Here is a 25,018-nt window from a genome sequence, read left to right on the forward strand (position 1 = left end):
GCACCCGCGGGCCCGCGGACGCAGCTTGGGCGCCGGCCAGGCCCCGGCAGCCCGCAGAGGCGGCCGCCGAGGTTTGTTTTTACCGCCGGTGCCGAGGGATCTGGTGATCTAAAAGCGAAGCCGTGGGGTGGGGGGGTGTGTGGGGGGGGACACCCCGCTCCCCAAGGGCAGCGCCCGCCGTCGCCCCCCCCGGCACCGCCGGAGCCGACCTCTCGGGGACGCCTGCCCGCGGCTCGGCCGCCTGGGGGGCTCAGCACCCCTCCGCCGGTGCTGCTCCGAGCCGCRGCGCCCGCCGCCGCCCGGGGCTCCCTGTCCCGAAGGAGCCGGCCCTTGCGCGGCGCTGCCGCTGGGCGAAGGCTCGGCCTCCGCAGGGGCGAACACCGGCGGAGGCGCCACCCCGAAGGGCCCAGCGGCTCGCGGCGGGGAGCAGGAGCTCCAAAGCCGGGCTGCTCGGCGGCGTTTCGGGCACGGCTCCTTYGCCCGGTTTCGTAACGCTCCGGCTTCGCTCGCGCGTCCCCCCGTCTGTCCGGCCGACCGTCCGTCTGTCCGTCCGCGGGCTGTAGCTCTGCAGCGCAGCGAGCTGCGTGCTAGGAAGGATTTTCAGCGCCTGACAGGCAAGAGATATTCAGGGTTACGTCAGGGGTTTGGTCTGAATCCCGTTGCCCCAGGTCGCAGCACCTGGGCTCCAAACGCGGGCGCGAGCCGTCCGCGGGGAGCGGCACCGTCCTCCACCTGGAGCCGGCGGGCGCGCGACTGCCGCCGCCGCCGCCGCGCCGGGCGCCGTGCGCGGCCCGGGAAGGGGCGGAGGAAACGCGGCGAGAGCTGAATGAATCCGCTCGCGCCGCCGGCGGCTCCGGGAAAGGGGAGGCGGGCGAGGAGCCGGGATTGACTGCCCCTCTCCCGCCGCCTCCTCCACCGGCCTTGCCGCCTCGCGGGGCTCCCCGAAGGCAGAGCCCCGAGCCCCGAGCCCCGAGCCCCTCACGGCGCCCGCGCGCGGAGCGGAAAGCCGCCACGGAGAGCAGGGTCCTGCCGGCGGGGACACGCGCGCCCCGGCAGCGGCCCGACGCCGCTCGTCCTCCCGTCCCCGCCGCGGCACCGCCCAGCGCCTCGTACAACCCCGCTCGGCAGCCTCCGAGGAGACCGCGCCGGCCCCGCTGGCTTTCRCGATGGTGGTGGAGGTGAAGGCAGAGGAAGCCTGAGGAGCTGTTGCAGAGGCACGAGCGGATGCTGCGAACGCGCTGGGGACGGCACAAGGCCGTTTTAAGGCCGGCCGCGACACCCCTGGCGCTGCCCCGGTCTCAACAGGCGTCGCGCGTGGGAGGACGCGCCGTCGGCAGCACCGCGCTCGTAGCGCTCGTGCGCCGGCCTTTTGCAGGCGTGCGTTGCGTTCTGCGCTCCCCACGTGCCTCGCGGGACATTTCTACAGCATAGCGAGTGTGCTTTATCTTTAGTCACATTACAGAAGTGGTAGCAAAGAGTGAAAGCTCGTCGTTGCCGCTGGGGAACGCCCAACTCCGTAATTACGTATCAGCAGGCCACCAGTATCATTTGAAAGCTCCCTTCTGGAAGGAGAAGGCTTTTCCCTTCAACCTCTCACGTTCCTCCTTGGGCTTTGCCCACTCAAGGGAGGATCGCTGCTAACCGCGGCCGCCCGCCCTCTTCCCGGCACCGACCCGCTCGGTGCGCTGYGGCGGAGCGCGGCGGGCGCTACGTAACGCTGCCGGGAGGACGGAGCAGGGGTGCTCTGCAGAGCGACTAGGGCTTCTGGAGATCGTAGGGATCATTTCTACCTTTCAGGTAAGAAAAAGGGTCTGGCAAGCTGTGCCGTCCAGCAGGCAGAAGACAAACTCCTGAGCAAAGACACCGAAGCTGTTCCCGTAGCGCGAGGGCAGCTAATCGATCGGAGTAACGACCCTGGCAGGGAGCTAAGGAGCGCGGGGAGCACCAGGTGCGGGCCGGGGTGGCCCTTCGCTCCTCCGGCTCCTCCAGGCCTTCGCCTCTTCTCCTGAAGGCCAAGTCCAGTGCGGACAGCTGGTTGCCCGCGTGCTGACACGCGGCGGGCGCGACTCCGGCCGCAGGGATCTGGAGGAAGAACCACCGGGCTGCCAACAACCTGCGAGAGCCGGTTTTGCAAAAAGCGACCAAAAGGCCCCCCAGATTGCGGCACACCAAGCTAGGCGAGGGATGGTTTTCTTCCACTGCGTGTTGCCACGGGCTTTTCCCAGCCCGGTTTATCTTTTCTTTTGTCTAAAAACACCAAGAATTGGCTTTCTCTCTTATGCACAGGAGCAGGGCCCCACTGGTGCATGCACRGGGCCACCACGCTACGACATGTTTGGTGGGACAGGACCTCACTGGTGCATGCACTGGGACAGGAGCGGTGTGTGCACGGGGASAGGACAGGACCCCCCCCTGCACACGCACGGGGCCAGCGCCCCACCAGCGTGGGGAAGCCGAGGCAGAAGCTGCCGGGCGCTTTCCTCCTCCTCCTCCTCTCACGCCGCTCCGTGCCACGGCTCACCAAGCTGCGGGAAGCTCTGGGAATCTCGCAGGGCGAAAGGCAAAGYGAATCCCTTAAAAACCACCCTGCCACCAGGGCGGATGGCAGCACCTTCACCTGCTCCGGAAGGCGCCGCCGAGCGAGCCCTGCGCTAGGACGCGGCGGGGCGTCATCCCGGGAACGAGCTCTGGCTGCCCAACGCGGCTCGTCCCGAGTTTCCCGGCTCGCCGAAGGCGGCCGGCACGTCCATCGCGGCACCCTTCCGCCCGGCCGAGGGTCCCCGGCGCCGCTGCCGCGGAAATCCCAGCCTTGGCCGGCTCGGAGCGGGGCCGGGCTGCCTTGGAGCCGCTTCGCCGGCCCTTGGCGGTCCTTCTTTCCGGGCCGAGATATAATTAGTTTCGGTGCTGTGGGAGCTGTCACTCGCCATCACGCTCCGATTTCTTTTCTTAGGAATATGACTAACTCGCAAAGTGATTAAAYGCGCGCGGGGAAGAGCCGGCGGGAGCAAACTCTCTTTTCTTTTTTCTCCTCCCCCCACCTCCCGCGGCGAGTTTCGGGAGCTGCCTCGTCCTCCAGCGAGCACGAGAAACCCGGCCGCGGGCATCACGCGGCAGCGCTCGCCCCAGGCGGGGCCTKGGGGGCTGAAGGGAACTTTTTGCAAAACCAAAACTGGACCTCGCCGACACAAGGAAATCAAAAGGCACCCCCCCAAAAAAGAAAAAAAAAATCAAGCGGATTGGAGAAGTCAAGTGGATTTTTTTCTGGACTTTTTCCCCTTTTGCTTAGAGAAATAGTGTGACTCAAAATCTGAAAATGAACAGATCTTTTTTTAAAAAAAAGAAAAAAAAAGAAAAGAGGGAAGGAGGGTTGGAAAGCGTTACCAATAATAACACTTCACTTCCCGTTGCAGTTTGATGGTGCCCCAGTTTCTCCCGACAACCAAACATCTCCCCACATTTTCCTTGCTGCCCGGTGCAGAGCGGGGCTGTCGGCAACGGAGAGGCGCTGCCGAGACGGGAGCCGCGGCCCTCCGACCATGGCGGTGGCTCACCGCGACCTGCCGAAACCCTGCTGCCAGCCCGACTTCTTCCAAATCCCACGGCAAAGCACACGGCGAAGCGCCCATCGCTCGGCGAAAAGGGAACAGGCTTCCCAGTGCTCACCCGACTCAGACTGCAGGGGCGCAAAGGAGGCAGGACAAGGAGGTCTCCGAAAGTTTCCCCGGGAAACACAAGCCTCGGGGGTCGAGCTGCTTTGCACGCGGTCCTGGAGGTGTCCTCTCCATCTCTTCGTTTCTGCCTGGCTTAGGGAAGTCCAAGCAAAACACAAATCCCTGTTCTCTGCTTTACAGCGTTGCTGACTCATTGCCTTATTGCAGCGTAAGTAGGCTACTTCTCACCGAAAGGAAACAAATGCACGAAAGGAAACAAATGCACGAACGGAGTGCTAATTAGGCCACTTAATTACAGTAGAAGTTGTTCAACTCCTACTGAAAACTGCCTATTTTCTTTTGTGTTACAGGGAGCGAGAAGAAATGGCTCCAGCTACCTTYGACTTCGCTTCCATCCAGGGCCGTGATGTTGTCTTCAGAAGCTGTGCTGAGATTGGCTCCAGCTGCCGGGCTGAAGCTCCGGTTATCCTGCCCCTTCTAAGTCCAGGCCTTATGAAAATGACTTTTTCCATCTCTTTTCCTTTTGGATGCCTTCACAAATCCTTTTTGTCTTGGCCATTCAGGTTCAACTCTTCCTCTTGGGGCTTCTACGTTACCTTTTATTTCAGGGCCTCCTCATCCAAGCTGATACTGGTCCACGCACCAACACGAGTCCGCTCCCCATCACTTCATACTGATCCCAGAGACCACCTGCTCTTACGCCTGTCACCCTCACGCCTCACATACCCACCGCCCCAAACAGCATCGATGGTACCAGAGACAGCCCACAAGGTGCCCTCACAAAGAAACCAGCTGCCCAGCCACAACYCCCCTGAGAGGGGTTAGCTGGGCCAAGCGAGGGGCCCAGAAGCCCCCCCAAAGCTCCTTAATGCAAATAACTGCAGGGGTTAGCAGCTCAACAACACATCAGGCTTTTTTCCCCTCCTCATTTTTATCAGGAACAGTACCATCTTCCACATCTTTGTCCAGGAACTGCCTTTAAGCGGACAGATGCAGCTTAAAGGAGCTGCACGGTCGGCATGTGAAACCAGCCAGTGCTGTTACAAACTTTGTTCCAGGTTTGTACAGAGAGCCACTGGCCCGGCGAGGTCCTCGCGCGTAACCGGGGCCGTTTGGCTCCTCTTTCATGAGAAACAAGCTTCCTAGATGCCACGAGGCTCGAACATGTCCCCTCAAAACTCACGCTGGCACAAAGATAAGCGAGTTAAAACGAACAGCCGGATGGTAGAGAAGGTCAAACCGCTCTCCTTCGCAAAGCGCTCAGTCACAAGGGAAAAAAATGCAGGAGGACCCGCGCTACCCCACTTGGGAGCCAACCAAAGCTACTCCACTTTCGGGAGCCRAGCAAAGCGGAACGGCTGGGTGGGTGGACACGAGCCCTGCAGACAGGGGGATTTCACGGGAAGGGGGGGAAGCGGACAGAAGCAGCCCGAAGGTTAATTAGTGCAATGCTAGCAAACGCTAGCAGGACTTTACATGTTGGGAATTAATTACGTTTCCGAGGATCGTTTCCTTTTGATGAATGCTGGGGACTACAGTGRGAAGGTTTTACTTGTCTCAGGGGCCTTTGTCAGTCTATTTTCTTTCTTGTACCAATCAAATACGATTTGTTTTAAACATATCCTAAACGGAGCYGGCACGGTGACTTTAAAAACTCCTGCTGGTAGCCAGAACATGCCGAGCACAAACGCCAATTCATAAACAATCTTTGTTTCTGAAGCCTATAGGGCAGAAGCTTTCCACCATCAAACAGTAGGATCTGCTGAAAAGAAGGAAAATAGCAGAACAGGGAGCATTTTGTTTCTGCTGCAAGTTAGCAGAAAGAAATAATAAGCACGGGAGGGTCTTCGGCTTCTCTCCTGTACTATATTCGGGAAGGGACCTAAAGCGACAAGACAACCAACCATTCATCAGTGAAAAGCAAGACAGGAGCAGCCCCAAAGAGCTAATATAAATCCYGCCTTAGGGGTGCTCAAAGCTACARCCACATCGCCRTCCAGTATTCTGATTTTGGTTATTTGTCCTCAACAAAATGAATCTGGGGGAAAACCCTTTCTCAGCTCTTTTTGTGAAWGTCAAACTTGTATTTACTAGAGTAAAAAAAACTGGCTCCATTGATTCCTCGCTAACGCGTGACCCAGCAAGACAAGGAGCAGACAGTACTCCGGACTTAAAACGTGTCTTTACAAAGCAGCTGCCAGTTTCAAACTCTCATTCGCTTCTGTGGCATTTGAACCTAGTCCCACGGACCACCACGCGGCGGGCAGCCTTTAAYGAAGCTTTCCCCGTACGCACGTGAACTCGAGTGAACGGCACAGAAACGAAGACCTACCCYTCAGGGAACCTAAAAAGCGCCAAGCCTATGCTACTATTTTTGGTTTTAAAAGTCTTTGTTCCAGATCAGTCAAACAACATCCGCCACAGGCAGGGGCAAAGGAGGGAGGAGGAAAAAGGAGACGAYGGAGAAGGGAAACAGCGGAGCTACAGGGGCCGAGGAAGAGACCAGGGCCCCCAGCGGCGGAAGGGCTGCGGGGGCAGAAGGCCCGGCGTGACCGCCCCTCCGTTTACCAGCGCCTCGCTCCCAGCCCGCAGCGCTGAATTATTTAACTGCTTACGCAGAGGTTTTACGCATGGAAGAACCTACTAGGCAGAATCACTCGGCCAGCCAACACGCAGAGAGAAACTAGGGAGAGATGGTGACTAACCGGTTACTTTTATTTCTGCTTTTGATTGAAACTCAAGGAAAAGCATTTGGGCCATGCACATTTGACCATACATAACCTTTATTGGAGACAGGCGGGGTCATTTATTATACAGAAGTAACATCACACCATTCTCTTCCAATTTAGTTCCTTTTAGTTTCCTTATAAATCTGTAGCAAAAGTGCACTTTTAACTTTTTTAATCTATAGTATATATCTTTCAATATTCTCTCTCAATCAGGTATTTTTATCTGTAAAAATGTATCGCCAGATATACAAAATACATGTCTAGTGTACTACATTAATTTCTGCATTTACTGTTTAGATTATTTTTTAACTCAGTGCTCTTTTTTTAATTATTTTTTGCTAGACTTACTGATGACAGACTTCTGTTGGCTCCACCAAGGGAGGACTTATGACTTGTGTGCGAACAAGGGGAGAGGATTCTTAGCCAAGAACAATTTTCGCACAATAGGAACAAGATGACAAGAAGGCTCGCTGTTATTGAATATGTCTCTTCAAATGACAGTACTCTGTATGATTTAAAAAAAAAAAAAAGAAAAACAAATTCCATATTTTATCTGCTGGAGAAGATGTGCAGCGAGAACGGACTTGCACCCGGTTGGAACACAGCGATGATGACTAATTTGCATTTTGAAGAGAGGAGTTACTTGCCAACAGGATGTTTCTGGTCATGGTAAGGAAAAAACAGATACGTATAGCCCACCACAAGAAACTGTTTGTGATCTGCTGTTTTCCTGAGGACAATATTTTGGTAAAATATTCTATATCCTGTACAAGCCACAGAATTGCATAAGTTAAACGTCCTCTGGAACAGCAGTCACTAGTGTATGCTACGAACAGCTGTACCAGGCACGACCACATGGAGGACAGCTCTCCTGTTACCTAACAAGATGAAGAAAGGAAAAGTTGTATTTTCCACTGGTAGTTTAGAGCCAGCTGCGACAAGCTTTGGCACAGTAACAGGACTTTTCAAAACAAAGAAAATTATSCAAAATTTCCAGAGATTTCTTACAAACTCCCTTAGTCTTTTCTTTCTAGTTATCCTTGAGATTATAATATATACACAYGTAACGGATAATTACTTCATTTCAGTCTTCAAAAGACTAACATACTCTCCTCTGTAAAGCAAGGCCTAGAGAGGTAAACAATCAGAAGCATTTTTAGGGGGTTATGATTCCCAGRTCAATACAAACATTACCAACAGACGATGAGCGACACTTAGCAAGGTAATGTCAGGGCTTGTTTTTGTTTTTCCATCTTAAACGTCCATTATCCTGAAGACTAAGAACAGCTGGATTAGTTATGTAAATAATACTTCCCTTGGTTAACCCTTCACAATTAGTGCTGTTTCTGTGTATTAGCATAGATTCAAATGCTAGTTGCATCAGTTTACTATGTATTGAGTGAAATGCTGAACAGATTCTGTTTCAGAAAGAGGGCACTTTTGGTTTATGCAATAGCTCCAACAAATGCTGCAACTTCAGACTTTCTGCAGCAACTGGTTGCCAGACATATTCTTCAAAAYATAACTGCTTTTCTGCTCCCTTTGAATCTGCAGCAATGTAGCTTTGACTCAAAACTTCTGCTTTGAAAGACAAAGGTACAATAGATCAGGCTGAATATGGATTAAGTCCTATACCTTCTGAAGAAGAAAGAGAACAGTAAGAATTAAAATGTAAAAAGAAGAAGTGCTATTAGTGTTATCTAAAACCAAGAAAATGCATAACAGGGAATTTACAATGCTGCAGAGAGAGGTTTTTTGTCTTTTTTTAAATTACAGACTTGACATTTCCAATATGTCTTAGCTTTGTACTGCTTCTCAAGTCTGAGTCACCAAAAATATCCAGCAACCAGCTGCTGTTCATATCCTAAAATATGCCTTCAGCTGACGCTGAATTTTGAAATCATTCTGCTAAAATACAGAAAAACGATGATGATAGAAACCAAGGTATTGCCTCAGGCCGACATTAAATGGTAGAAATTCTACAATGCTACTTTTAAAACTCTTCTTCAGTTCGTGAACAAATAAGCAGCCAGGTTTCAAGTAGAGGTAACACAGATTTTGGAAGATAGCACGTAAAAAAAAGCCCAGAAAGAAAACTGGAGCAAAAGCTGTTCTTGTTACGGCAGTCGGCACTAATCCTCCAAGAAACGGCAGAGAGAAACCTTTATTCGCCCTGCTGGATCTGTCCTGGTCCTACAGCAACAATGAGGAACTGCTTCTGCTGTCACAAAAATGTTCCATTTGGACATATCTTGATCCCTTTTTTCTTTTATTTATACACATTTATCTTTTGTCTTAGTCTCTTGACTGGTAGAAGAGGATATATCCAGATTCTGAGTTTTTGGAAATGTCTGATGTTAACCCATAGAATTCTTCAATGGCCTGGGCATCGATTTTCTGAAAATTAATGAGAGTTAAAATTAAGCTCAGTCCAAACACCACAGCCTTTAGTGAAGTTGCATATACTGCAGTGGGGGCTTTAGGACTTGCACACAGTTTATTAACATAATGCACAACTACTGCAAGCTATTAGATACATATTTTAATAGAAAAATAGCAAGAGAATATTCTTAATCCCTTTGATGTATCTAGCAGAAAACCTAAACAATTTTACTAACTTGCCACGCACTCTAGTTTATTTCCACTACTATTTCCACTCATTCTGAATGCAACTCAAACATCCTATACAGATTAATTCATTCTACAGATATTTTATCATGGCAAACTGACTTCCTTTTTGAACCCTACTCTCCACAGAAAAGACAGCAGAAGTGAAAGAAGATTATACAGACTTTCTTCTTCCGCTGTCCTTAGTTTGCTACATAGACAGTAAGTAAGTAAGTAAGTAAGTTATAGATAGTAAGGTTTTACCCAGTTGCAATTTTTAAGTGACAGTGGGTTGGTCGTTTCACAACTACTTTTAGGATTGCATAGCATCATCTGGCATTAACATGTTTTTTCATGTTACTGAGCTTTAATTTCCTTTGCTTATTTCTATTCTACTTGTTCTACGTTTATTCTACGTTTATTATTTGGGCTTCCCAAACCGGATCTTTCCCTTGTGTACCATTCACAGCACCCAGCTGAATGCTGCAAATCTCTGAACAAGTTTTTAAGCCAAAGCATACAGTCATTCTTGCCCTTTTCTCAATTTGGAGAGCTCCTCAGACAGACACTTTTCCCTGTTTCAGATAAACATAGTCACTGTGATATATCACTTTGTTGCTCTAATGGCAACTTGCCAAACTAACCAGAGCTCGCTGATCACACAGATCAGGTTTCCCATTACTTCGCTTGGCACACCATCCCCTTTGATCCGATCTGCCTCCTGGATTTGGTGCAGTTGCTTTTCACACACACTGTAGCATGTTTTGTTATCATCTAATTGAAAATTTAATTTGAAATTTTAATTGAAAATTGGCCTTCCAGCCAAACTCAAACAGAAAAATATGACTTCACTGCTTTCAGGGCATTTAACAGGGTAGTAAAGTATTTCCTATTGACACTTGAGAGCTATTAATTTGTATCACTTATCAAAACCGCAACAAAGCTTTTCAAGTGTATGGAAAGGGGAAAGAAAATGTTTYCTCTTGTGTTTCACTTTCAGTTTCTACATACAGGCACAAGAGCTTTGGACTGGGTTCTCAAGTCTGCTGACTTAATACTTGTTTCACTATGTATCCAGTTTATAGCTGGAAAGCTGTGTCCAAAGCTTTAAAAATTAAAATCGTTTGCATGCTCTGTGAGTCTCYGAAGAGTAGGAAGCTTCCCTGGTGAGCCCCCAGACACCTGCAGAATTCACATTTTAGGGGTTTTGGAACCACTCAGTTTTTGAGGACAACTTCTGGATTTCCTGTGCTGTCACCTTAATGTCAATCACAAGTAGTCTGAAAATTGTACTTGGTCATCTTCAGAATGGGTATTTAAACCTCTTTGGGCAGCAGATGGAACTAGCAACAGTAGTTGCAGCTTCACTTTATTTTTCCAGTAAAAACTAGAGTAGTGATAAGGAACTAAATCTCCAGAGCTGAGGACTAAGTGGGGAGAGAGAGAAAAAATGAGCAAAACTGCAACTACTGCTCCTAGCAGCTGGTATGATCAGCAGAAGAGAAGCAGACTCCACTATTCTGTTCTCCTTGATCACTGAATCGCTAGAAATTCAGACGAATTCTAGATAGTCGAGGAAAGAAAAAGGGCAATACTTCCTAGGCAGAGGAAGGTGAGAGCYTCATGTTTATCAAACGCCTAGAAAGAAGGAGCAGATATGATGGATATCAGTGAAAAGATCCTCTGGGACAAACCCAGTAGGAGTCCTTATGCTACAGTCTTTGAAGCAGTTCAAGGAGCAGCTCTGTTCCTATGAGAGGCCCAATGATCTTAAAAGAGGCATATGCAAAACTCTCATATGCAATTTTTCATGCCTGCCATGAGGAAGAAAAACAAAGTCCAAATTTTATAGAAAACAGCATGAGTGTATAGCAGCCAGGGAAAGCCTYCTGGCCGGAAAAGGAATCTGCAGCTTCCAGAGCTGCAGCTGGGGCACRGGGAGTGCCACAGGACAGGACTATCTTTAGCATCCCTAACCCTAATCAAGATAGCAAAATCTCAAAGGAGGGACACTAAAAACACAAAAAGTAGAAATTTCAGATCAAAGAGCTTTATTTTTACAGCATTTTAAGTGAACTCTGTAAAAGCAAATGAAACCGGGGGAAGGGGGGAAGCGCCATGACTGAAGTTAGAAAAGCAACTGAAGAAAAAAAGCATCCCTCCAGGAGAAACTACATTCTATCCCCCTTTTGACAGCTCCTTGAATTTATTATCCAATACCAGAGAGCACACATGTAAAAGCTGTTTTGATACATCCATAAAACTGCCAACAGTGTTTGCAGATAAAAAGAAATTTTGTTTTGACCTATAAGCTAAGATACAACATAGAAGTGATTGACAGAAAACAAATATAGAACAGCAAGACTGTTATTTTACAGCTGCTTTAAAAGTGACAGGCTTATCTCCTGGATGGAAAAGACAGTGCTCATTTACATTTAAATACTAAAGTGAACACTAATTTCAAAATTAGCCGACATAATCACATACTTCAGCCATGACAGAGGAAAGTAACTCTCAGAATATAATAACARGGGAAATATAACTTGCCATAATCATACAGCTGTCCAAATCACTAGTCAACCCTAACACTCAAAAACTAGCCAAAGACTTAAAAAAAAAATAAATTAAAATAAATTTAAAAAAATTTACTATAGCATCTCTTTATTTCAGCACAAGCAAGGATTTTGCTTTACTTATTTAGACACTTTGCATCTGGTCTTGAACCTGATCATGAAATCTTAGAGGCAAACAGTACATTTTCGTCTTTACAAAGAGCAGTTCTATGGTGGTATTTGATATTTGGTTAATAATTATGTGAAAGATACGGACGTATAAATATTTTGGATATTAGTATTTATGGATATACTAACAGAAAAGTTAGTCTGCTCCAGCAAGCTTTTCCTTAAATATAACCACCAGTGGTCCAAACTTCTATGTATATTCTTAGGATCTAACCATATCTTTTTTACACTCTTTCTACAGTTGTATTTGTTGGGGGCAACTGTCTACGTAAGAGTTAAAAGACCTTAATGTAGCAATGAAATACAACTATCAAAAAACAGAGCAAGTAACAAAACGAAGCCCAGAAGTAGGCAGAAATGTAAAGATTTGATGTGCTCAACAAGGCCCCTGCGGTATTTCAGACTGAACAGCTGCACACCACCCTAGGTCCTAGCTGTCAGTAGAGCCCTCACGGTGGTTTGCCAGCCGTGGAGCCGGAGAGTGATGCTGTCTACACTGTTTTCACTATGCAAAAGCATACCTACCTCTACAATGTCATCATCAAACAGCAACCAAAAGCCATGGCTCTTCACAATGGTGATATAATGTCCACGGTTTGGACCACTGCCGGAGAAAGGATGGAAGATGTATTACTCTTGTGGCTACAAAGGCAGGACCCGCTGCTCTCCCAAATGACTCTAGCTGTTACTGGCAGAGTCAATTTCCCAGTTTTGAGTGTTGTCTAATATCACCCAGAAGACTGTTTAGCTTCTTAGACTTTGCCAAATTTCTTGAACTAAAATTTCCATCTTTGCCATTTGCTAAATACGTTCTATCCAAAATAAACAAATCTGTAAATATTTCAGAGAGCCATTCATAGATTTCAAAATAYAAAATTAAAAAACACTTATTTCAATCACTGTTTTGCCACACTCATGACTATTGAGTATTTTGATCACTGTTCAAAGGTTTTAATAACTGCCTGAAATACTTTATTTGCAAATGCAAAACTTGTCTGGAGATTTTTTCAATGCTGAGGGTCTTTCAGCCTGGGCTGACTGGGAATGGGCTTTCTGCAACTGCAGTTCCCAGGTCCTGGGGCACTCTGCCAGTCTCCTACATCCTGAATGTTTACCCTGATGGATACGGACAACAAAATGGCCTTACTCAAAGGGAGAGGGATCGATAGACAGAGCAGAGGCAGGCAGACAGCCCCAAAATAGTAGTAGTTTGAGATAAGAAACTGTATGCATAGAATACAACATGAGCGCTCCGTGTAATAACCTCAAACTGAGAGYGAGCAATCCAAGAAAACAATGAAAATATATACACATTTTCCCAAATTTTCTGGCTTTACTTTCACTTAGGAGCTAAATAAGACTTTAGAACGCTACAATGATATGACCTTCATGCAAAAGAAACTAGTTCTCTAGTCCTCTCCAGAATTATTGACATACTTAAACACAGTATCTGTCACTGAATTGAACTGATTTAGAGCCAGCAAATGAAGAGTAAAATATTTAAAACAAGCTCTGAAAAGTCAGCTATTTAGAAAATATCATCTAACATCTTCAGTAAGTTCTTCGTAAGAATTAAAAACAGAAAAGTCATACGGGACCCCTAAAAGCTTCATACAAGACAACAGCATTGAGAACAAAACGCAAAGCCATTTAACACATCTAACACATTTAACGTTATTAATCACCACTTCTTTACATTGTCAAAACAAAAATATAGTTATAGCGAATTAAGAACCTACAGAAAATGCACAGAATGGGTTCTTAATACAGTAAAAAAAAAAATTCAAAAATACCACAACTGAACACAACAGAATTTAGTACAAGTAAACTGTGCAATTCTATGCAACATTAGCATGTTGATTCTATTGTCTTGTTTCTCCCAATACAGATGTTTCAAAACTTTTCTGCATGCTGCAGTAACTTTCTGTAACTTTAAAATTCACTGTTCTAAAAGGCAGATCTAAATATTTTTTCTGACTTCCACAGCTTTTTTCTTAAAAGTGTTTTTTTTTCTCTGATACTAAAACAGAATTAAAACCACTCTACCAGAAAAAAGTTTTAATCCAGGCCTGTAAAAAGCATGTATTCTTTAATTCACAGTACACAGTTTTTTCCACTTGGTGGCACTAGCTTCTAAGAAAACCTGTAACGGTTTAGCAAGTGGCAACTAGGGGATCTATACATTAATTCTATTTCAGTAAATGCTTTTCCAAGATCTGTTTTTATTTCATTTAGTTTTCTTGGAAAGTAAGAGTTTGGGTTTTTTGATCTTTTTTTCTTAAGGCTGATAAAAGAGCAAGCCTGAGACTATAGGCTCTGAAAGCAGGATTTAAAACATTGCTAAACATAATAATAATAATAATAATAGCTCCAATGCTGCTTAGCATACTCCCATATCTTCAGCCACTGTACTGTCATAAAATAGCATACGAATGACCGACTCGCTTTAAGTTTCAAGGAAAGGCATTTAAGGTCCAGAAGGCACAGAGACATACCTGCCACAGTGAACAACTACAGCCACAAGGTCATACATTCTGTCAGGATTTGTAGCATCTCCTGAAGTGTTGAAGAGCCGGAGCTCCAAGGGAAAGACTACACGGTAGGAGAGTTTGGTATATCGATGCAGCTGGTCCATGTATTTGAACCTTTTTAAGTGCAGAGCTAGAATCATGGGCAACTTTTTCACTCTCATTCTGAACCACAAAAACATATTAAACAAAGAACAAGTATTAGCAGATCACCTAAAAATCTGATAAAAAATTTTTAAAAAGGCTGCTTTCTCATGTATATTTTGGTGAGAACAGCCAACATTTACTTGGAAAGATTGAGAATACAACTGATACCCGTCTGCAAGACGGCTGTTTGTCTATATGAATACATCTATTTTTCATCATATCAAGGGAAAGAGGGGGATGGAACAAATCTCTGTTTTGGTGCTCTGGCTACTACCAAGAATCAAGTGACAATTAAAATTTCTGTATAGTACTCGTAGAGAAAGCAGAACACATTCTTTTCAGTGGCTTTGAGCTGATTAATGCTAATGGGGGAGAAAAAGAGCATCTGGAAGCACCACACAAAAGCTCTTCAGGGAGGAGCACTAAATTAATCCCTTGATAAGGTTGCTATAAAGTTACCTGTTTTCTCCACTGAGGTTATTTTTCCTTATGCCCTTCCCCCACCAAACACAGACCTAAGCAGCCTTACATTCTCTTTCTACTGATTTCACATTTGATTTACGGTTGCCCATATTAAGAGAACATTTACATTAGCCCAAATATTTAAACCTTACCTCTTCTGTGCTTCCTGTTTACTGCGGCACTGCTCACAATAGTATTTATATTCACTGCATAGAGTTTCAGTATTACTAAACCCTCTGTGGAAATTAAGGTGAAAGAAAAGTCAAATAGGCAGGGATATTCAGTCAGATCATCCAGTTTAAAGTTATTTCTAATATTGCTGAGAAAACAATATACACTGAAAATTAAATTCCTCTTATTCACATCACTCCTGTCTCCCAAACACTTTTTAGCTGCATTTGTCCCAGTTTCGGGCTATCGATGCTCAACTACAAAAACCTGGAAACAACTCCCTCCAGAATATCAACTACATACTATCTGGATAGGAGTCAAAAAAGACACAGCAAAAAAGTAATTGGGTTTTGTTTCCAGAAGGAGCCATTCCCTATTTACTTGGCATTAGGCATTATATTTTAGAACCTATAACCACCAGGCACTGACTAGCCAAAGTCTGGATCACCTTTTAGCTCTTAATAATACTACTTGCGTTATCAGCTACTAAAACACCAGCTGCTTCGTGTGACTTGCAGTATCCTAACAGCTGATAAGCTGGGATCTGGCAGTCTACTACATGCAAATTCTACCAGCCAAAACAACAGGACCAGATAACCAAAATGTAGTAACAGTATTAAAAAAAAAATGACTAGAGTATGGATCCAAACATACCATATTTAGCTTTGATAAAACCTGACTGTATGATTTAATATATTAAAATCCCCATAGAACAAGGTGAAATCTATTCTCACCCTGTCACTAAGAAATCAGACTGACCACAAAAAAAACCCCAAGAAAACAGCAGATTCAATAAGTATGATAATAAAATCAACAGCACTCTGAACAGAACATAGTTTACCATAAGCTCAAACCCTACAACTGTTGCACAACAGAGCATCTAACTCTGCTTCTTCCCTTTTGAGAAAGTGCAGGTGTTTTCTCCACTCAAAACTATTTTCATTTACCTTAGACAGTGCGTAATTGATGTATTTTGTTCCACATCAACCGATAGATCCAGAAAGTCCTCATCTTTGCTACTAACCTTAAAAAAAAATAAGAAGAAATATTTCATAACAGTTCGGAATCTGGCAGGTTTTAGAGTTGCTTTAAGTTCCTGGAATGGTGCAGCGTCCYGCTTGCAAGTAAACAGATTCCTGATTTTACAAATATACACAGAGGCCTTTCTTGAAATAAACTAAAAATGAACAAATAATCTGATGTGTAGTTATAATTCAAAAGGGAATATCTAAAAAGGGGGGGAAAACCAGGAAAAATAGAAAATAAAACCTTCCTTGCAAAATATCACTCCCCCTTGAGCCTTCAAGACACATCTGCTTACTTCACCAGCAAAAACAAGTTTTTACTACTGAAAGCTCCAGAGTTCGAGAAGCTTTAACTGTATTCCACTCTGCATTGTAGCCTAATACAGCTTTCTGCTGCATTTCAGAGTCAAACAGTAGATACTTATATAAAATGCAGAAACAGACAGCTGGATTTTCATCTAAAGCCRGGGATGGGTTAGCAGTTGGGGAAATGATCCTGCCATTTGTGGAACAGTCACATTTAATCTCAAAATTCTTAAGACAATCTAATTAACACCATTTTTAGAGTTTATATTCACCACATAACTATAATTTCAGACTTAAAAAGCCAAGAATAGTCACTTCATTTGTAATCATTTCTCTTTTCTTCTCTCCCTGTGTTGTTGTTGGTTGGGGTTTTTTTTGAAATATTATTTAATCAAAGCAGCACATGACTAACTGCAAATTCCTGGTCTGAAGGTGGTATGGCTCTTCTAATTTTAGACTTTCTGGCACTTCTTTTGCTGTCAAATAGAGTGGCTATGGATCAGCACCAAGAAGCACAGACTTTCATTTCAAGAACCATTAAATTCAGTTAATCCTAGAGTTGAATAAATAGTAACTCAAGTATAAACACAACATAAATTATCAATCACTGACACAAGAAATAACACGAAGACAAAAAGGCAGCTCATATCAGCCAGGTGCAAGACTGCCTTGATGGAAACAGGGAGGAGGAATAGAAAAAAATGCTATGCTTTTTCTGAGAAACATACCTTAATGAGTATTGGTTTGAACATAGAGGTGATACAGTCATAAAATACGCTATGCTCCATATATTAATAGAGTGCAATTTCATCTACCCTAATAAATGAAAAAGTGTGCTTAGTATTAGGGAAAATGATCCAGAACCTGTGAAAAATCTAAGAGATTTTGTTTTGTTTTGTTTTAAACGTACAGCCTCACAGTTAAGACATCTGGTTTCATTGGTTAGTGTTCCTTGGAAGATTTCATGGACCCACGTCAGATCAGTCTTGTCTCCTTCGTCACTCTCGATGCTGCCATTCTGGAGTTTGCCATTCTGTTTCTCCTGCTTTTTCTCTTCTTGCAGTAAATCAGCAATAGTGTTAAGTAGGTAGTTTAGGAATTCATGTGCATCCTGCTGCATATAATTATCAAACAATTCTAGAAAGGAAGAAAATAGAGAAAACGGAAAAATACAGATACTTAAAAACACCAAATTCCTGTGCACGTCCTTTCCCCTTCTCTGCTCTATGACTATAAATTACTTTGGGGTATASTGCTGTTGTCCTAGCAATGGATATTAGATTACTCTTACCCATTCCTCAGGTTGCAATAAACAGGCAGACAGTTAAAAGATTATACAAAGGAGACCTTGGGCATTTCTTTAAATAGAAGAAAACCATGGCTTTTTTTTTTCCATGGTGAGAGGAAGAGAAATAAAGAAATTCTTATGTGTTGCCTTGGGCCACCAGTTCATTAAGTCCAGCATCAAAGGGGAAAATTCCCCTACTATCATAAGTCTGTTATCTTTTCAAGTCCAAACAGAGATGATAAATCAACATACAGAACCTTCCTTCACAAACTGTCTCTGGGAAGTAACTGCCAATTCTCATCCTAAGGAATTCACCCTACCACAAATGTAAGAAAAGAGGTTAAAAATAGTTAAGTCTCCTTAGAGACTTTAATTTTGACCAACTGTGCAAGGTTTGCTCAGCACACGACAACTTCTGGTGCAACCCAAAGCGTGCAGACTGGCAGCAGACCTCTAGAGTTCATCATGCCAACACAGAATAACTAGAGTACTGAGATTACTCCACACATGCTGTACTTGCTCTAAGTACAGAAACAAAGATACCCAGATAATCCTCTTAGGACACAGCACAGCTAACTCTGATATAATGTCTCTTCTCCGCTATAGAGGTGGTGAAATTCACATCACCAACTGGAGTCCTAGAATCTCTCACAAATCTGTTCAAACTCAGCAGTTTGGACTCGCTTAAAAAGAGACCCGCGGTTACATTTCTATGTGYTTAAACACCCAGTGTTTAAATCTGCATAAGGATTTCATTTACTCATTTACCATTTTCTTTTCTCAATCGAGAAATAAATTTCTTGGGCGGGATGACTCCCACCTTCTTCTTTTGCGTAGCAATGCTGTTGAAGAGATCGGAGAGGCACGTCAGGAGGCTTTCCTTCTTTCGGGGCTGCACTTTGTACGCCAGAACTTTTTCCCGAAATGGACGACAAAAATAAAGTGCCTGTAAGACTGAGTTGCAGTAGCAGGTATTGCCGAACTGGTTAAAACAGAACAAAAGGAAAACAAATATTTTCAGATTAGGTYTGTTAAAAGGTAACAAAAGAAAGAGGTCTCGCTCATGAAAAACACTCTGTATCGAAAACAAGAGTAATCCTCCAAAGTTCATTTACTGGGGAAATAGGGACAGACATTCAGTAAAAGACTTGTCTTTGTATCATTTCTTGCTGTTTCTAGTTGCAAAGGAGGAGAAGACAACAGTCCCAACAGGCCCAAGTAAACCAGGAAACCACTGAGCTACGCACAAGCCAGTTAAGGGCCGAGCACAGAAGCCGAACTTCTGGAGACACAGCGCGCTACTAGTCCTGCGCGGGGCAGGTCCTGCCGGCGCTGACGTGACAGGGTGCCAGGGCCACGGCGTAGCGCAGGGACGGGGGAACGGGCAAGCGAGGAGACCGCATCCACCGGCATCGCCGCGTCTTGTCCTCTCAACTCCAGTACGGTACCAAGAGCTCAGCACACGAGCTCGTGCTTTAGGGTTGCCCGCGTCAGATAACAAAATTAGTCTTTTGAGATAGCTGGCGAGGTGTACGTTAAATAGTTCCCGTTTACAACGCAATCTTATGAAAAGCACACGACGCRGGCAAACGCAAAGAGCAGCTGTTCCGCATCTGCCCTGTCTGAAGGCAGTGTCATTTTACCAAGAGGAGGGCAGTGATAAGACAACTTCCAGAGGYAGCGTTCCAGATTGCTTATCGAGGACTAACACTGAAACCACTGAAAAATCATCTAAAGCAACATATCCTCTAAAAGAAATAGAGTACACTTGAGTTTCTTCTCTGCAATTTATTCTGCAGCTGTATTGTACAATATTGCTGCTTTAAAAAAAAACCACGATTTTTAAGTTTCCTAGCCCCTAGATATTCTGGTAATGAGATTCTGTATCTTAAGAGCATCAAGAGCAAAGTATTTTAAATAAACAAAATGAACATATAAATAATCTGATTACAGAACATGGATAACCATATTAAGTGGTACTCAAAGAATATGGCCACTAGTGTTCAACAGAATTTGGTATAATTACTGTAGCAGAATGATCGCAAGTTAATAATCAGTTTGTTGACTGAGAGAAACCGAAAATTAACTCGCACAGCTCAAAAGGTTACAGCCTTATACATACATTAACATTAAACTTGTACCATATACAAGCAACATGGAACAACAGTCAAGACTTATTTACATGAGCAAAACAAATATACAAGCTGAGCATGCGAAAGAGGATAGAAACTAACTCATCTGTTTGTTAGTGACCTAAAAAAATGGAATAAACATCACAAGAATTAAATCTGCATGCAAGACAAAACAAGCAAGAGAAGTACAGAAATCAGGGAAGATCTGTTGTGATTAGGTACTTTGTCTTGGAACAACCATATCTAATATGTTTGTCTATAATAATCCCAGAAAATGTTTTAAGAGACAGAAGAAACCAGGAATTCACCCGTTTAAAAAAAAAAAAATGACTGTGTGATGTATTTAATTCAGAAATTCTCGCTTTTTTAATGTTAGAACAAAATCCTACCAATTTTTGCAAGGCCTTGAATTGTGCAAAATTTTGARTAAATCAATTATTGATTTACCCTCTCCTGTATTACAGACAGTTCTCTAAAATAAACAAATTATTACATAACAGTGTTACAATTTTAACTTCAATCTGTTTGCATTTAGAAATACAATGAAGTCAGATCTTCCCAGTCACARTCTTAATTTTGCTGGAAAAAGGATGTAACCATTTGTCTTAGACCAAAAAAAGAAAAAAAGAAAAAAAAAGAAACAGGTTGGCTCAATGGGCTGCTGAATATTTGCAATCCTGGCATGACAGGCACAGATCAAATAGACAATTCACGTGGACAAAGTCTAATGCAACCTAAAGGACAAAGGAAAAAGCACGTACAAACACATTCTGATATAAAGTAGGTTTTCAAATAGATGTTAAAAAATTTATGGCTTAAAACTGATTGTATTTAGAGTCAACGTCACCTAGCTTCAGAAAATTTTACACTTTCAACGTGAAATTGAAGTTTGAAGAYGTATTAAGACGAAAGCTTTTAAAATGAAAAGCAGGACAAAATCCTAGGTATAAAGCCTCCTTGCATCCCTTGTACTCTGCGGTTTCACGTCACGCACAATCCGCTTTAACAACAGGCTGTCGAACGAAGCAGGCAGAACCTTTCCCTTACCCTGCGCCCCTGTACCCTGCGGTGGCTCTAGCAAATRTCTGGCGGCAGGCAAGCCGGGTCGGCTCACTGACCCAAAGAGAAATCTAACCTTTAAAAAAGATTGTCCATGGGTTCAGCACCTTTAGTGTGTTCGGCACAACAGTATTAGACATATTTTGTCCTTCTAAACAGAGTATGGATGTGGGTAAAGTAGCTCTGGTTATTTTTAGAACGCTTTTTTTTTCTTCACAGTATCCATCGCTCTGCTATTTATGTTACAGTTGGAGATGCCTTCCATTTTTCTCATTATGGTGCAAACCTCAGAAGCTTCGGAATGGCCATTAACACCATACTTAAGGAACATAATTCAATGTCTTTAGATAGYTCAGTGTCTGAGAAAACAAACTGCTAGAGATGCACACAGAAATCAATTAAATGAATTCTAATGCACTGCAATAAATAACACTTCAGTACTATGTTAACCTTACTTGCTGTGTCAAAAGGTAGATAATTTTGTTCTTAAGTTTATGAAAGGTGCCTAGATGATCAGTAAACAGAAATGTATCTGGGCTTACAGCAAGTTCTGCCAAAATTGTGTATTCACATCATAAGCAGGATGATATACGACCACTGTTTCTATATCTAATTTCTAGATATATATTTCTTATAAAGCATCACTGGTAACAAAAGAAACAGCTGCCTTTCTCCTCCAGAAACACAGGCAGTATTACCCCCCATGCTCCATTTCTTCCATAGCTAATTTAGACAGACATCTCTTATTGCCCAACAGATACTAGTCAAGTCAGATGTATGCAAACTGACAGATTAAAAAAAAAATCATTTTAAGAGRACTCCCTGATACACAAGGCAAACAAAAAAGGAGTATTTCTACATGTTCGAAAATCATCAGCCAAGCATATTTCATTTATCTCTTGGCTATGTCCATATATGGAGGAACATCCACGAATCCCACAAGTAGTGTGCTTTTAAAGTGATATATTTTGGTTTAAAAACTTCAAGGCTTACACACATTGTAATATCAGTGTARCATCAAATATCTTTGCTCTAAACCACAGTTTCTGCTCCTTCTAACAGCATTCACACTTTATTAGTTAATGTTYCTTTCAGTGTAATATCGCAATCCTATAATTAGAAATGTGCCTAAGTAGGAAAGTTTCTCTCAAAGACTTTTAAACTAATAAATACCTTTTTTTTTTTTTTTTAGTATTTATATCTTAGCTATAAACAACAAGGCATAGCATCATATGGCAGGATGTGGTGTCTGTGCAGATTCCCACTTTGTGTCACAAGTGTCCAGAGATAAAGTTCTGGAAGAGAATCTTGTTACATGCAAAATTAAGATTTTTGAATTTATTCAAAATTTAATTGATAATGAAYGATAATAATTGGGATACAAACAGGACAACAGCATTGAAAGCAAAGAAAAATCACTTACATTGACCAAGCCAAAGTAATGCTCATTCACTGGGAACTGTTCAGGACCAATCTCTTTCTCCAAAGCAGAGGCATTGGCGCCCTGCAAAGAAAAAAATACGTATTATGTTAGAGGAAAAAAAACTTCCTAAAAAACAGCCAACAGAATCCATACTGCTCCCACAGAAACAAAAAATAAAACAAGAAAAGGTGTTACTTCCATGGAGAATTAGCATTTAAAGTGCTACCTGTRTTCTTGAAGATGTAATCAATCCAAGACTTTTTATCTACTATTATAAAAGGTACCAYAGTTTCGCTTAAAAGTCTCCTTTATCAGCCTGAATTACAGCAGAGCACTGTAAGATCCATCAGAAGGGGGTTTTGCATTTGAATTTATTTGGAAATTAACAATAAGAAAGTTGTTCTCATTGGCGACATAGAAATGAAAATTTAAATTTAAATTTATAAAGAAATTTATAAAAAAAACACAGAGAACTTCTAAACCAGGAGGACACCACACATATAGGTTTAAAATTCCATGAAAGAAAAAGCCTTTTTTTTCTAAACATACTTCAACATGCTGTGAGTACCTGTTACAATTTCACTAGACTTTTAATGCTCTTGCAATTTCTTAATTTTTTTTAGACTATTAAGTACAAAAATTCAGATTTTATAGCTGCACAACAGAAAGACTGCAAAAGAAAAATACTGAGAAACATAAACTGTGTCCACCCTTTTTCATATTATGACAAAGGGCAACAAAAACATGCTGAAGAGAGAAATAATTGTGTTTGTTATTTGTATCTCTATCATATAAAGAATTTTTGAAAAACTTCTTGCCTTTAACGCTAATTTACATCAAATTCTATCATTTTCTGACTTTTTTTCTGGAAAGCATAGACAAAAAGAATAGAAAGAAGAAATGTATTAGACATTACTTAAATTCAACTCACTTTAGCTTTGCAACCTTTCCGACGTGTTACGCTTACTGTGTATTCCTGAATACATCCCTGAATCTGCAGCAACCTCACGAGGACAGAAACCTAGATAGGCCTGAGAAACACCACTATACATCCACACGGTCTTATTTATCCCAGGGAAGCGAAACCAAAACACACCGACACTCCAGTTTTAATTTTAACTGTGTCCACCTCAAATTCGCAGCGCTCTGTGCGTCCCTTTCCGTTTTTCCCTCTTTTTCATCCACCGATACCCGAGAGCAGAGCTCCCACTTGGGATTCAGTGCCTTCCCTCGCACCGCTCCATCCTGTTCCTCGGGGCTCTTTCAACACCCTCAGCCGCGTCCYGTTGCGTCCGTGCTGTTACCTATGGAGTCAGGATCTTTCAAGGCAGGAGCCACGCGCTTCGGACTCCCGGCTCCCGYTTCAGACGGCGGAGGCGCTGCGTACGCCCGTAACCTCCCGCGACTTGTAAGCGGAGCTTGTACAGCGCCTTAAAACTCAAATACAAACTCCTCAGAAAAGTATTGAACTGACCCAAAAATTAGTCTGGCAAAATTTCATTCACCTGCTCCCCTGAAGCTAGTAATGGTTYGTAGTAATTGAGGAAATGTCTTGATCGTCTCCATGCGCACTCTCCTGTTGGTATAAAATGCAGAGCAGCAGAGGCTCTGTGTTCAGTCTGTTAAAGACAATCTAGATAGAACCAAGGAAAAAAAGAGCAGAACAATTTTCTAAGAGACAGAAAAGATACTAAGAAGAAATTTGATTTAACAAAAGGAATGGAAACTCTGTAATCAGATCTCTTACATCAGATTTACAGGGAATAACATATATCAAAAAGACAGAAAACAAGGAAAGCTCATAATTATCTAGTATAAAAAACACACCAAAAATGTTGAGCGCTGATAGATTTACAAGCAAGGCTCTCTGCAAGCAGCAATTACACAGACATTTTCCGAGGCATCAGTGCCAGGTCAAGCAGCTTCTCTCATTTGTTTCCCCTCATCCATTCCCTGCTCCCAACTACTTTTTTTTATTAAAAAAAACAAAAAAAAACCACCACCCCAAAGCCAAATCTAGGCATAAAATTAGCTATCTTTAGAACAAATAAATGTCTGACCAATTAAATTAATACAGAATTGTAATTTCTGACAAGAGTATGCTGCAAGGAATTTACTGAGCTAAAATAAAGCAATAATGCGATTCAGCTAAACCACCGACTTGTATCTTCCAAGTGCTTAATCCTACCTACTGCTCAAGACTTGCAAATCTGGATAAGCTAAGTGCAGGGATAGATGACAAATTAAAGTTTCCTTAATAAATTAAATGCTTAAGTCAAAGTCACTCAGCTACAGAAGCTAAACTAACCTAACAGTTTCAATTTTTCCTAACGTTTATCAGGCAGCATTTTAAATAATCAGAGCGAAAGCACAAAAAAAAAAAAAAAAAAAAAGAGGCTCAAACAATAACTGCATGAGGAATTAAAAGTCCCAGATTAGCTCCTTTAAAATTGCTCCAAAGTTGTAAACTTGTAAATTAAATTAGAAAGTATGGGGGGGGGGAAGTACTGAAGAGGCTCCAGAAAATGCATGTGCTTATCAGACCACGAGAAAATAACTCCGCAGCGCGCGSTATAGAGTGATTTACGCTAGGAGCAAACACCCAGGGTAACTATACTGCACGGGGCAACAGATAGGCATCGTTTTGCTTTACAGCGAGAGCCTAGATTCCTCCCACGGCCGTGGGAGGAATTACACACCGCAGGTCTGGGAGCAGGGCAGCCCRGCCG

General features: G+C 43.3%; 1 protein-coding gene across 1 annotated transcript in view; it reads right to left on the reverse strand.

The window, feature by feature from the left end:
• Window positions 1-6,436: 6,436 nt before the first annotated feature.
• Window positions 6,437-25,018, reverse strand: part of LOC146584657 (ubiquitin carboxyl-terminal hydrolase 12-like) — a 31,101-nt gene continuing 12,519 nt past the window's right edge. The window contains exons 3-10 of the mRNA XM_085324287.1: window positions 22,290-22,370; window positions 18,444-18,657; window positions 17,298-17,524; window positions 16,004-16,080; window positions 15,038-15,121; window positions 14,244-14,441; window positions 12,274-12,352; window positions 6,437-8,797 (exon numbers count right to left, since the gene is read on the reverse strand). Of these exons, the coding sequence (XP_085180413.1) occupies window positions 8,696-8,797; window positions 12,274-12,352; window positions 14,244-14,441; window positions 15,038-15,121; window positions 16,004-16,080; window positions 17,298-17,524; window positions 18,444-18,657; window positions 22,290-22,370 (1,062 nt within the window). The 3' untranslated portion in view covers window positions 6,437-8,695. The remainder of the gene's footprint in view (window positions 8,798-12,273; window positions 12,353-14,243; window positions 14,442-15,037; window positions 15,122-16,003; window positions 16,081-17,297; window positions 17,525-18,443; window positions 18,658-22,289; window positions 22,371-25,018) is intronic.

This window comes from Rhea americana, unplaced genomic scaffold, assembly GCF_003343005.1.
Source record: "Rhea americana isolate MKP2758 unplaced genomic scaffold, rheAme1 scaffold_90, whole genome shotgun sequence".
NCBI classification, from domain to species: domain Eukaryota; kingdom Metazoa; phylum Chordata; class Aves; order Rheiformes; family Rheidae; genus Rhea; species Rhea americana.